The following is a 13,096-nucleotide window of genomic DNA, read 5'->3' on the forward strand; positions in this document are numbered from 1 at the left end:
ATTAGTATCTTGAAAATCCAGAACTTCTGTGAGTGTCAGTTAAAAATGAAACCAGGAAGTCTGCGAGGTAAACCCCAATAGTTAGCTAATATTAGTAATATTTTTAAATGGGGACCTTACAACAGTGGGAAGCTGTGAACTACAAAAGAAATTAAAAGGACATCGGGGTGCATTTTGTTGCTAACACTATTCCCTTTTTTTGCAGTCAGAGATTCAAGGCCTTGCCAAAAAGTGCAACTGTACTGTCCACTTTGTGGAAAAGTGGTTTAGGAGACGGAGAAACCTTGAGATCCCAACAGTGCTTCGGAAATTCCAGGAAGCTTTGTAAGAGAAGACAATGCTTTTGATTATTATGGGTTTTATTGGTTTGAAAAAAAGGGACAGAGGTCCTCAGGTGGCTTTTCAGGGGGAGTTATTTTCCAGAAACCTGAGTCTGTCTGATGCAGGGTTTTGTTTGTGCATACGCAAAAATCTCAAAGGATCTAGTAGTGTTTCTACAAATGGTGTGACTTCAAGAGATCTGTTTAACAGTTTCTTCTGAAAAAAAAAAGCCCTTAAAATATTTTGAAGTCTTTTTTTCCTTGTGTAATAATTGTCTTGTTTGTAGGCTCCTGCTACATAGGAGCTTAATGAAAAGATGCAGAGAATAAGAAAATGTTTGTCTATCTGCCCGTAATCATCAGGGAACAAAAATGAGTACTCAGGCTTGTTTACCTGTGTAGCCATGCTGTCATTTGGGGTGCTATTTATGTGTGCAAGTCTGTTCAAGAGCAGGACTCATGGCATCCTGACTAAATGATAGGTGTTACGGCTTGAAGATGGGGTAGCGTGCAAAACATGAGCTCAAATATGCTGAGGAGAGTGGGCCATTGAGCAATTTTGAGTGACAATAATGAATATGTAAAAAGTTTCAAAACCTCATGCAGATGATGGAAAACTGGGGAAAGCATTCAAGGGTCTGATATTTCACAAACGTGTGGGAACTTCCCTGTAACTAAACATTTTACTGGCTGACTCTTCCTGCGTGATCCAAAATCTCATACAAATTGCAAATCCCTAAATGGGCATGGCCTTTCCTTACAGAACTCATCCCTTTTGGATACTGAAATGAACTGTACCAGTGTAAAACACTTGCCTCATGTCCTGTGTATTTGCATTTTCACTGGTGTAATGACACTGGCAAAAATTCACCTGATTAAATAGTATAATCTCTTTTAGTGTAGATTAGCTTCAGGAATGAGGGTTAAAAGAACAGCTACAAAGCTCAAAGTTAATGACTTTGACACTGAGAATAACCTTGATAATCAATGGGATAATGATTTGATGTCCTCTGTTGGGCATAAATCCAGCTGATAGCTGTCTCTCTGAAGCCTGAGTTGAGTAGCAAACTGACATCCATGGCTTATTTTTGCCATTGTTTTGGGGATCAGTCATCTTTGCTTTACAAGCGACAGTAAGATTTTCTGCTGTTGATAAGATGTGTGTGCCGTGGATGCATGTCCCTAAGAAGACACACCTAAAGACTGAAATAAAAACTTGCTTGGCATCTTGAGTGAGAATGAAGCAAATAGGTTTCTCTTGTCCAATTTTGTGAACTCTGCTCTGTTCTGTCCGTGAATTTAATTGGATCTAATTCTCAAGGCAACAGATGAGGAACAGAGTTATTCCATGCTGGTAGTCAGGGTCATGAGCATTATGAAATTCTTGAGAGCCTGCAATCTCCAGGATCATTTTTCCAAATCACAAGGAAAATCTGATGAGCCACATCTAAACCATATTTAAGCTATTAGTGCTTCCAGTTAAGCAACATTGGGGTTTTGAGAGCCCATTGTGTGAAACCTTCCCTGCCTTGAAAGACTTACCAACCTTTAACTTTACCTACTAAATTCTTTTTTGTTACAGTCAGTTTGAGAGAAAAAAAGTCCCTGAAGTGAAACCAGAAAATCCTTCTGCATTGCTGCTGTTGAGTGCTCTCCCTGCTGGCCAGGTTCACAGTTTAAAAGACACTTGGGTAAAATTTGGTGAATGTGGATGAGTTTTACTTTAAGTTTTGTTCACCAAATTCATATAGAAGCTTGGCTAAATGCAAAATGAGGTAGTGCTCTGGCAGTCTTGGACTCATAATGAGTTCATATGAAGCACTGTTTATTGCCAAATGTGTTCAATATATATTTGTGAGGCTGGGGACTAGTGGCACAGTGCTGTTGGGTGCTCTGTGCTTTGGATCTGATTCAGAAAAACACACTTTACAGTCAATATGGAATCAGTCCCACTGTAGCCACTGGACTACTCACACCTCCCTTCCTTGAAATAGGAGGCATGAGGGCAGAATCAGCCCCTGTAAAGTTTGTCCCATGCCACTGTTTTGTTTCTCCTGGCATCTCTTGGTTAGCTCTAAGCCAGGTATTACTTCTGGATTCTCCTCTCCCCTTCCATTTATTTCCTAACTTCCATCATATACCTTTGAATGCTTCTGTCTGTACAGTGTATTCTTTAGTTTATTTTTTCAAATCACCCGAGAATGATGCTTAAAGTTGAAAAGTGAAACTATTTTTCACTAGCAGCATTATCAAGGGGCAATATTATAATTGTTTTCTTGACTTTACCACAGGTGTGAGACATACTCTGTTGCCCAGCCTCCAACTTTCCATGTCCTCATCTTGTGTTTGCTTCTTTTTTTTCTTGTACAATGCTTGCTCAGTTTTGAACTTTTATTTACCTGGGATATCAGCCTCTAGATAATGTAGGGCTCAGAAAATATGGTCTGTTTTTACCCGATGGGTTCTTATTATCTTCTCTTACATGGAACTTCATTAATGTTTGCCATTAGTACGATGTTCTCCTCTTTCAACAAAATTTAGTTTTTCTGGGAGGCTTTTTGCTGCTCTCCTCCAGGATGCTGCTTGTTCTGTAAAATGTTCTCATCAGGTTTGGGGCCATGTGCCTCTCTCTCCAATCATGATCTTTCTTAGCAGTGAAACCATGCAGTGTTTTCCTACTGACCTTGAAGAGTTGCTCTGAGAAAGGTCAGGTGTGTTGCTGCCAAGAGGCAGAGTGGATAGGAAGAAGTCTTCCATCACCTGTAGAGGTGGGAGTGGGAGTGCTCTGGCTGACTCTCCAGCCGCACCCAGTTCCAGGGACAATACCTCCCACACAGGCTTCAGAGTCATTCTGATGGCTGCCTCCAGATCACAGCATCAGTCTGTGGCAAATATAAACAACAACATAGTTGTCTAAGGTACAGAAGAACATTTTTCCTTTTGCTGATCCAGTAAGATGGGTGGTGAAAATCTGAAAGCTTTTTCTGCCTTGGTGAATCATAGAATGGTAGGGGTTGGAAGGAACCTTTAGAGATCATTTAGTCCAATCCCCCTGCAGAAGCAGGTTCACCTAGATCAGGTGGCATAGGAACATGTCCAGGTGGGTCCTGAAGACCTCCAAGGAAGGAGCCTCCACACCCTCTCTGGGCAGCCTGTGCCACTGCTCCCTCACCTCACAGTGAAATAGTTTTTTCTTATATTTAAGTGGAACTTTTTATGTTCCAGCTTCAAGGATGGGATATCTATTTAAGGATATCTATTTAAGCCACAAAAAGCTTAGATCAGGCTAAATGCTGGCAACCCTGGTCAAAGACCAAGGTTTATAGTTAATTCAGATCACTGTAGTAAGACATAAACTAACCCAGTAGTTGTTAAAAAGTTTCATAAGGCTTCCCTGTTTTCAACAGTCAGTGTTGAGATCAAAAGCAGTTAACCCAGCATTTGAAACAAGTCACTGTTGGTCTTCACATTGTTTGAGACTGGAAAATATATGCTATGTGACTGAAAGGCCTTCTGGAGTCATGCAAGTGTGAGATGTTCTTAGTTGAGTGTGAATTCCTTGATACAACAGGAAAGGCTGGTGTTATAAAACATTAAGTTTTTAGTGGCTTTGTTGCATTTGCTGTGACCATTCTCTTGATCAGCTCATGCCTGGCTGGAAAATTACCCTTGTAATCACAATCGAGATATTTATATTGTGAGAATGTAAAATAACTTACTACCTCAGCAATTAGTTAAATCTTAAATATGTCAATATTAATAATCCAGATATAATTAATACATGACAACCCTCAATGTAGAGTGTGAGGGAATGTTAGTGGGAAGATTATCTGTGCTACACAGTGATTTGCAGTGATTCTGGCTCAGGACAAGATCTACAAAAAAACCATGTGATACATTGTTCTTATTTTTCCATTTTGATTTTGCAGCTGGAGATTTTCATTCTATCTTGTATCCTCCATTGCTGGATTTCTGTTTCTGTATGATGTAAGTTAATTTATTGCAGGATTGATATCCTTATATTTATAACAAAATAAGGGCTGATTTCTAAATCTCAGAGCCCAGTGAATGACTTGCTGGTTTCAGATCTTTGAGGTATGTAAGCTGAAACACCCATTGAGCTTTTACTTATGTGGGGTTTTTTTAAGCAATGTTTTGAACTTCCATGATAAAGTGACCTGAGTAATCAGGGTTTTTAAGGCAAGTTTTAAGAAGTCACACAGATGGTTTTACAACATGCCTTGTTAACACCTACAAATGCATCACATGGCCCTGTTTTTCTCAAAGGAGGCCATAAACCTCTCCTGGCAGCACTTCTGGGGGCTGCAACAATGGTGTATTTCACAGCTATTCATTGAGGTGTTGCTGTGGAGTCAGAAATGGGAATTAACAGAGAGCACTGCTTGTAATTATGAGAGCAGAACAGTTCTCAGCATGTCTACATTCATCTGGCTCTTCTCTCCAAACACTGTTTATCATCATGAACCAGTGGTGTGCATGGCTGGTAAACACAGCAAAATCTAATCACTGTGGCAACACATCTTGAGTAATTGCAGTAATAAAAAACACACACCCACTGCTTTGGATGATGAAATGATGAACGTTTCAGGTGTCCTGAAAAGCAGCCAAAAAGCTGGGACCAGTACCATAAACCCGAGATGCAAAATCCCTTTAGAGATTGGTGAACAGTTACCAAAACTCTCTTAGCCTGCTCCACTTAAAGAAATTTTAGGTGTTGAAGATTTTGAGTTCAGATGAGTTACTGTTGCTCAGCTGGTCGATCTCTGAATGATCTGTCTTCCCAGAAACCTTGGTTTTACGACATCTGGCAGACATGGGTTGGCTATCCATTCCAGGTGAGTGTTTTGGCATCGAGCCATTGCCCTCCAGGTATTTGAGGTATTTTCCCTATTGAAAAGAGGTAATCCACAGAAACTCTTCCCCCTCCCAACCTGCTCCTCCTGGAGAGGTGTGGCACCAAAAAGCCTTTTGCAGGGCTTCTCCCTGACCTGCCTGTGTTGCAGCTCAGCCCTCCAACCAACCCAGTATTATTTCCACCCATTCTGAGTTACCAGCTTCACCCAGTAGGTGTTTACAGGTTTCAGTGCAGAGCCCTGGCTGTGCTCTGAATAGCTGCCGTCACTTGGTTTGGCATAATGTGTGTCCCTGCTGGAGGATCTCTGCTCAATACTCTGGTTGTTCCCTAGAGCCATGGTACTCTCAGTTATTCCTAAAATATTTTACTAACCATCCCATAACACATGACTCCAAGCAAACTGCCTTCTCACCCACCTCCCAGAGGTTCTTATGTGCCCTCCCCCCTCCCATTTAAAAAAATCTTTGGCCCATCACGCTACTTTCTTTTCCCTGTCCTAGGCAGGGGCCAAGAATAAAAAGAATCCTGCCTCCCAGATGGTTATTCCCAGTGCTTCTTACTCACTGGGACCTGGTAACCAAGCCTGCTTCCTGCCACCTGGGAAATGTATTTAACCAAGGGACCAGTCAAGCTCAGCATCTATCCCTAAGCAGATGCATAGGACTTTAGCAGAAATAGCTGACTCCTTAGTCATGGGATGTGTGAATGTTTAAAATCTTAATTGCTCACCAAAAAGGAGGCCTTTGTTTATTTGCAGTTGTTTGTAATTAAATGCAGAAGCACTCTGTGTGTAGTTCTCTGACAAAAACAGGGGAAACAAGCATGGTAAAATCCAGAGGTGGAGGAGGAACTGCAGAAACAGAGAGTTTGGTCTGAGTAAAGGCTCAAATATTTGGCTCCCAGAACATCCTTCTTAATGAAGCCCAGAACAGGGATTTAGTTTAGTTTAATTTTTTAAGCAAGACTCAACAGAGGAGGAAAAGAAGTGAGGAAAGGAAAAAAGATGTAATTTCACTTGGCATTCACTTTTTGGTCTTCTCAGAGTAACTGTGTTTTCCTTCATTTCAGACTGTGCTGCCATCCCAATATTGGTACTACATGGCTGAGATCAGTTTTTACTGGTCTCTCTTATTTACACTTGGGATTGACAACAGAAGAAAGGCAAGTACTCCTGCTTGTTTGTAGCTAAAACCTCTGTTTCTTTGACGTGTGGGGTGACTGGAAGAAGTACTGTCCTAGTCCTGGCCTTGGAGCAGCCACGTGAGGGCAGCACCAGTCTATCCCTGGCACACCCGCACACGTTGGTGCTCCCCTGGCTGTCAGGGCATCTCTGTATGACAAGTCTTTAGTCCCTTCATTCCCACCGAGACCCTCAAGGGCTGCACTTGCTTGCCTCTACATTTTTTTGTTTGTTTTTTCACCATTACAGGATTTTCTGGCTCATGTCATTCACCACTTGGCAGCCATTGGGCTGATGAGTAGCTCCTGGTGTGCCAACTACGTGCGTCTGGGAACACTGGTGATGTTTGTGCACGATACTGCAGACTTCTGGCTCGAGGTAACTCTGCCCTCCATCTTCTGTTTTGGGGTTTTTGATTGGTGGGGTTCTTTTGGTTGTTGCCCAGGATATGTTCAGTGATGCTTTCATCTTTCTTGACACAAGTGTCATATGAGCCCTTTCTATTGTCTCCAAGACACAGTTCCACAGATTCTAAGATAAAGAGCTTCTAGGTAACTTAAGCCAATACTCTGTTACAGAATCCGTTATGAGAAAAGAGCAGAAGGGAAGTTCTTCAGTACAGGGGACTGGAAATACAGCTGCCTTCCTGGATTATTCTTGTTTCAATGTTAAAATTAGACCAAGTTGGCTAGTCTGTAAACAGCTTGTTTGGCAACTGGTATCATGAGAAGTTTAGCAGCCAAAATTTTGGCTGCTTCCCCAAACCAGCATAATTTTGTCAGCATTCATGCCCCTGTGTTGGCCCAAGAGGTAGATCTGCATCATAGACTTCTGTCTGGTGACACTCAAGCTATCCCTCAATGACATATTATGGGTATCTACAGGCAAAAGAAAAGTTCCTTCCCCTGGACTGAAGAAGTCTTGTCTCTGAAGTAAATATCAATGTTTAGAAATGTTTTAAGTTTAAGAAGTGTCTTGTTCTGCAGACTGCACTGCAGTCAGAGAGGCTTGCTGCTGTGTTGCTCAGAAGACAACTGCACCCCGTGTCTCCTTTAATAGAGCCATCCTGGTTTTATAACACCAAGATTGAGAGCATAGTTTCATCACTTCTTTTATTGGCAGTATCTTATAGGCTGTTGTCTGTTGCTGTTTATCTTTGTTCCTGATACTCTATGCATTGAGTTGGAACAACTAATTGTGGGGTTGTGCAGTTGGGATTGGTCCAGGTGAAATGTATACACACAGATTTTTGTTGTTGTCATTTTTACTTCTAATCCTGAACTGCTTTGTGACCCGGTTAACTCTTTGAAAGGCCACACAGTTGAGCTGAGAAGTGGTAGGACAGCATGCAGTAGAAACTAAAGTTAGGTACTAGAATACCTTAATTCAGCCCTGCCACTCAAGAGTTCATCAAGCTGCTGTTTTAAACCTAGACTTGGCACCTGAAGCTTTGTTCACACTTGAGAACAGCTGTTTCATTCAACAGTGTCCAGGGTGATTTCTAAATGAAGTATGGAGAGCTGTACAGTTCAGCTAGGGGAGCAGCAGCAACTAAAATCTTTATTAGCAGGATAGAGACCAGTGCTAGGATCTCTGGCTCTCAAAAAGGAGAAGACAGAAGCTGAGTTAGGCACAGAGAAGGGTCAGTAACATACGCCAGAATCTCTGCACATGAGGGGTCACCGCTGCTCCTGAGCACGCAGATGTGGCCAGCAGCTTTCAGCCTGTTTTGAATCTGGTACAGGGATGGGGGATTACCTCTGCTTGCAAGACCACTTTGTGTTTTTTATGACACTTTTATAGTCTAGTCAAAGAGCTGTTCTTTAGGCCTTTGATACAGAATCCTTGCCTTCAAGATGAAAGGGGAGATATAAATCTGGTTTGATACTGCTGCATTAGGTATCAGCGAAGTGATTGCTTTACATGTCAAACAAGGAGGAAATTTTCTTTCTACTTAGGTGGAAGATGAGCCTTTATTTAAGAAAATGCAGAAAGGAATGTATTTCAGAGACTATTTGTAATATGTTTGATGGGTTTTATTCAACGCAGGCAGCCAAAATGTTTAATTACGCTCACTGGGAGAAAACCTGCAATGTGTTCTTTATCCTCTTTTCTATCGTATTCTTCATCACAAGAATCGTTCTCTTCCCCTGCTGGTAAGCAATATCTAATGTATTCATAGCTTTTATTTTCTTCCCGTTTCCATTGAGGGGTTAGTATTGGTTGTGATGGGAAAAGGAAAGGAATGGACTGTACTTCAAAGAGCAGAAGCAGAACTTTTGTTGTTGTGCCTACTAAAGGCCAGCAAGAAGATTTGACAAAACCTGTAACTTTCTTTTTAAAAGCAACTTAAGTAAGAATGGTTTTTAAATGAGCCTATTTAAAATATGCAAACATAGATAAAGGCTTTTGTGTATTATTTAACTGTTTTTTGTCAATTGTAGTTAAATGCTGTGAGCTCCTGTATTTCAAGGGGACTGAGCCTACTAAACTGGAAGAAATTGTTTTCCCTTTCATTCCACCCCTCCTGCTGTAGCTGCAAAGTCAGAGTACAGTGTCACTCCGATGTGATTGTAGTTACTTTATTTTGTAGAGGTGCCTTTTTGCTATCTAGTTCTTGGGTAGTGCCTCACCTCACAGGAGGGGCATTCAGGAAAGTTAAGGTCAACCAATTGATTTATGAAGTCAGTGCAAATAAATCATAACTTGCTAAATATTCACATGACTTTAGAGTGTTATGACTTAATCTGCTTTGGAGCATCCACACGGGTGCTTAGTGTGCTTAATGCTTAACATGTTTAGCTCCTAAAAAGCCTTTAATGTGTTTCATATTCACAGTTTTGTTGCCGTGCTCTAGTTTGCCTTCATGCTCCTCCCTGCATGTAGACAAACCCTTAGAGACTCAAGATGGTTAAATTAATAGTTCTGAACATTGATCAACACAAGGTTTTAATTTCCTTCAGTGTTTTCTTTCATAAATGCTGATGTGTTTTACTTTATTGTATTTTTTTTAATTAACTATACAAGCGATCTCAAATCATTTTTGCTTCACTGAGTTTCTTGTTCTTTAGCCTGGAAGCAAAACACGAGGAGATTAAAGGGCCTCAAAAACTCTCAAATAATATAGAAGTTTTAAGATGGACAAAACATGCATTCATTAACAAAAAGCTCTGCTGCAAAGCCTGTAGGATTTTCTCTGGAGTGTGGATTTCAGATCAGAAATAATTTGCATTTAAAAAAATGGCATAGACAAGCTCTGAGTTGCATAGTATCTAGATCACACAGAGCTCAAGAACTAGAAACTAGGATTTCTTTCCCTAAACTTAGAATGCTTTCATGTGAGACTCTTAATGTCTCATCTTCTGAAGTCTATGTTTTAATAGAGATGCATAATCTAGTTAATTTAGGGCTTGTTAATTAAGCTGTTATCTCTGCAGAGCTTTTGAGTATTTTGTGGAAATAATTAATTAGCTTGGAATCTATCATTAGAAATAGTTGTAAATAAATAGCAGAGACAAGAAATCTTGCACCTTAACAGTGACCTTTATTTGTTCAGGATTCTTCGTGCCACACTGTATCAGCCTACGTACTACTCCACCACTCCTGTCATAGCCTATTTTTTCTTCAATGGGCAACTACTGATCCTGCAAGGCTTGCATTTATATTGGGGTTACTTAATTCTCAAGATCCTGAAAAGATTCATTTGCCTAAAGGTAAGCATTTTTGCTTCTGCAGCACTCTTTAGAAATCCCTGTGTTCTGAGTCAAAGCCATCTTCTTCTAGATGGACTTGGTAGGAACATACCAAAAAAAAGAGGTAAGTGATGAGATCTTTCAATATTGCAGAAAACTTGTAGTTAAAGTTCTTCAGCTTTGTCTAAATTTGAGGTCAACTATACCGATCTTGGATTAAGAAAAACATATGAAGTTGATGTGGTATTATGCTGTGACACAACAAAACAGTTGTATTCATCTGGAGTAGAGAAACAGTGCAAGACTGGTGCTGCCATAGTTTGTTTTTACCTTGTAGTGAGAACTCATTTGAGGAAAGCCTATAAAGCAAACTTTGCTGCCATTCAGGTCTTGTATGGTTGCCTGAGGTAGGAACATTTTCACAAGGTCTCTTGTCATGAAGTGTGCAGAGTAGATAAAAAGCATTTAGAAAAGGACTTTGGAGAATGTCTCTTAAGATTTGGCATAGGCATTTACAAGTATATTTTACTAGTTTAGGTGAAACTTCAGTTGTGCTACTGAAAAATGGTATTTCCTTTGAGGATGGAGATGCAAAAAACTTAATTGAGCTGATTGTTGTTTTATCTGAAGCTTTTAATGTTGTGAAGCACCTGAAGTAAATGTATTTAACTGCCATTTGAGAACAGAACAGAAACCATCCTGTAGTTACTGGATTCCTTCAAATCTTGTGCAAATTGACAGCTGGATATCATAGGGAGACCCAATGTCTTTCCTAGAAGAAAACTGCAGTTACAAACTCAACCCTTATTCAACAACAAACAGCTGTATATAAGGGACAAATATGGAGAAGAAATGGTTTGTAGTGTTCTGCTTCTAAAACTTGCTTTTGTGTTGCCTTAGACACTGAAAACCTTGTATTTCTTGCTTGTCAGTTACCTCTGTTAGATGAATTACATAATTATTCCTGGCCTGGCTGATTGAGTGTCAAAGGGGTTTACTTCTTGCATTATCTTTTTTTTTTTATTTTGACTTTGTGTTATTCTCCCACAACTCTTCTGATGAAACTAAGAGGGACATCCCTCTACCTTTTGGATGAGGAAGAGGAAGGCTTTGGCGTTCTTCATCCACGTTTATTGAGGTTATGAGAGTACAGAAAGGTCTTCAGATGCAGTGGTAAGGGCATTACCAGGCCAGCTATATATGGCCATTTTGCCCTGCTTGCTTTCATGCCTTTGTAAGGGACAGAAATGTTTTATTTAGAGATAAGAGCTTTTTATTGTATTAGTCATGGCTAAAAAATGGGAAAGCATCAAGGCTGTATCCCTACTGTGGATTTTTGATTCCTTATACAGCTCTCTGAGAAGACGGTTTCCAAACAACACTGTTTCAGTGGTAGCAGCAGCAGCCCTAGCCCTTTTCAGCCTGAATGACTTCAGCTGGCTTGCATGTGCAGCCTGTTTTCCATAGTGGTGGCAAACTTGGCTGCAAAAGCAGCCAGTGCCTCCAAAGCTGTAAAGGCAATGTTGAAAAGAATGGTGTTTGCAAGGCAGCATTTTCATACCAATGTATTTGTTAGAGACATGCTTCACACAAATAGCTACTGCCATTTCAGTGAAAATATCAGTAAACCATCATCCTTGTATTAGAAGGGGTTTGTTTCTCTGCCCAAGATTTAAGTTTTCATCTGGAAAACGGGCAAATTTTGACACTTTTCTTGAAGCAGCAGTTAGCTGTTTCAGATGGAAAAACGAAGTTGTGATGTAACTGGGAATAGGGATGGATGATGCTGAAGTGAAGGAAGCCCTGAGCACTGCAAAGGTGTAAGGAATTTCTTCAGTGTCCTCTGTGCCTTAAGCCACCCTGTGTCGTTGGAGTCACCAGTGAAAATCACTATAGTGGAGCAACTAACAGCTCCTAGCATCCATCCAGGGGCAGATGTCTTCCCTCTCTCCATCCTTCTTGATCCATGCCATCACACTGTCTGAAAGTCAATAGGCTTGAAGGTATTTATTCTCAGTGAGAAGTACTGTTGTCCCATGTTAAAGGACTTGTCTAGGTCAGATGTGAAAGGTGGGATTCGGTGGGAATGTAAACAGGTAGGTCCAAGTTCCCAGGATGTCACATAGCCACTAAGTCCCTTCTGTTGTTATTCAGACTAACACAGAAATGTGTTACATCTTGCTTAGAGCTGTGGGTCTAGATTCACTACTCTTGTCTCCAGACGGTGGCAGGAGGCTTTGTTACAGACAGGAATTATAATGGGAATTACATCAAGTAATTTGATGTAATTTAAATGCAGCCTCATGAGTTGGGAGCTTCTTCCATGCTTTTACTCTTCCCCCTCGGGAAAAGATGGCTTTTGTCTGGAACTGGCTAGTCAGAAGCACTTCATTTCAGATGTCACCTGCACTAATGAAGAGGACAATTGTCCTCAGTCTTCTGGAATAACTACTCATTCAACTTGCTTCAGCAAAAAAAGAACTGAGACTAAAAATCTTGCCCTTTCTCTCCTCCCAAGTACTGCAGCCAGAGATGGATGAAAATGAAGAAAAAGGAAAGAAGGGAGGAGATCATGTTGCTCTGTCCCTCCGTGTCCTAGTTGCTTTGGCACCAGAACTGGAAGCACAGAGCAGCACTAGTGTCCAGGCTTGTGGAACTTGTGCCACCTTTTCCCCTGGCCCAGCCCACCAGAAATGCCCCAACCAGGGGGAATTCTGCCTCAATAAGCAAAGCTGTGCTCAACTACTTTGCATCAAGAAGCTTCTTATTTTCAATAGCATTAAACTTAATGGGATAGAAGTATTAAATTTTTGAGATCAAAGATTGTTCTTAGTGCTGAAAAATATAAAAACACCCCAAAGAAACCCAAATGTCCTTTCCCATGTGACATTTTGTGACCTCCGTAGGAGGACAAATGCATGTAAGAAAAGCTCTCCAAGGCCAGATGTGTAGCCATGTATCTTAGATCAGTTCTGCTGAGAGAGGAAGAAGGACATCCTTCAGTGTAATTTCTTTTCAAGTTAGGTCA

General features: G+C 40.8%; 1 protein-coding gene across 2 annotated transcripts in view; it reads left to right on the forward strand.

Moving 5' to 3' along the window:
* The window catches only part of CERS3 (ceramide synthase 3), a 49,598-nt gene that overhangs the window by 21,517 nt on the left and 14,985 nt on the right, over positions 1-13,096 (forward strand). For both annotated transcript variants that reach the window (XM_062000014.1, XM_062000013.1), the window contains exons 4-10: positions 206-324; positions 4,250-4,307; positions 5,126-5,176; positions 6,265-6,357; positions 6,626-6,754; positions 8,426-8,532; positions 9,933-10,089. In XM_062000014.1, the coding sequence (XP_061855998.1) occupies positions 206-324; positions 4,250-4,307; positions 5,126-5,176; positions 6,265-6,357; positions 6,626-6,754; positions 8,426-8,532; positions 9,933-10,089 (714 nt within the window). The remainder of the gene's footprint in view (positions 1-205; positions 325-4,249; positions 4,308-5,125; positions 5,177-6,264; positions 6,358-6,625; positions 6,755-8,425; positions 8,533-9,932; positions 10,090-13,096) is intronic.

Source organism: Colius striatus, chromosome 7, assembly GCF_028858725.1.
Source record: "Colius striatus isolate bColStr4 chromosome 7, bColStr4.1.hap1, whole genome shotgun sequence".
Taxonomy (NCBI): domain Eukaryota; kingdom Metazoa; phylum Chordata; class Aves; order Coliiformes; family Coliidae; genus Colius; species Colius striatus.